Raw genomic sequence first — 936 nt, 5'->3', positions numbered from 1 at the left:
GTGAGTCCCTCGGGAGGAGCCGGTGGTATCCTCAGGCGTGCCCCCACATATCCTTGACTTGGTGAAGGATTTAGTTAACACGACTGGCGTGGCCAAGGTGGACCCATTTAGCCTCCAGGTGCACCGGTCCGCTCCTCGACATGGAATTCGGCCGGTAAACTAGCAGCTACGACAGGAAGCCAAGCGGATTTGCAGTAAGCTGTTGGAACGAGGTCTGATTCGCACCAGTAGCCCCGATGCATGGCTCAGTCCTGCGCACTTTGTTCCGAAACTGGACGGATCGTGGCGGTTAACAGTGGATTATCGAACAGTGAATGCTTAGATCGCGCATTGCCATTGACCCTTACCCTATATACGTGCGATATGGCTGTCCCTGGGAGGGGGGACCGTCTACAGTAAGTTGGACCTTCGAAACGGTTTCTGGAAGATACCGCTGGCGGAGGACAGTAGGAAACACACGGGTTTCGTGGTGAGTGGGCTGGGCACATTCGAGTGCAATGTGTTGCCACAAGGACATCGCTGTTCTCCAGGTCAGTTTCAGCGGATTATGGAGCATGTGTTGGCAGAGGAGATTCGCTCGGGAGCTGTCATCGTTTACCTCGACGATATTATTATCGCGTCGCATTCTTCTGAGGCTCATTGGGTCGACGTGAAAGCCGTGCTAAAAAAATTGAGAACGTGTGGGTTGGCCGTGGCGGAGGATAAGGTTGTGCTCGGCTCTGATCGCTTAGGGTTCCTAGGAAGCATAATCAGCGGGGGACAAGTGAGTGTCCATCCCGATAGGATTAAGGCACTGGAGAAAACCCCTGCCGCAGCTACCAGAAAGGAGTTGCTGACGTTTTTGGAATCGGTGCAATACATCGCGCCACATGTCCCGGAAATTGCAGAGGTATTAGGGCTTTGTATCAGTTGGCTTCGCCGAAGAAAAAATGGCAA

General features: G+C 53.3%; 1 protein-coding gene across 1 annotated transcript; it reads left to right on the top strand.

The window, feature by feature from the left end:
• Positions 1–547: 547 nt before the first annotated feature.
• Positions 548–850, top strand: GNI_240110 (putative MarY1-like reverse transcriptase; the record flags this gene model as incomplete). Its single annotated transcript, XM_011136501.1, has 1 exon — positions 548–850. A coding segment is annotated over one exon (303 nt), but the record flags the coding sequence as incomplete, so codon positions are not given.
• Between the last annotated feature and the right edge of the window lie 86 nt (positions 851–936).

The sequence above is a fragment of the Gregarina niphandrodes genome (assembly GCF_000223845.1).
Source record: "Gregarina niphandrodes unplaced genomic scaffold scaffold00966, whole genome shotgun sequence".
NCBI classification, from domain to species: Eukaryota; Apicomplexa; class Conoidasida; order Eugregarinorida; family Gregarinidae; genus Gregarina; species Gregarina niphandrodes.
The sequence above is the reverse complement of the archived record's forward strand: the minus strand, read 5'-3'. Positions and strand labels throughout refer to the sequence as shown.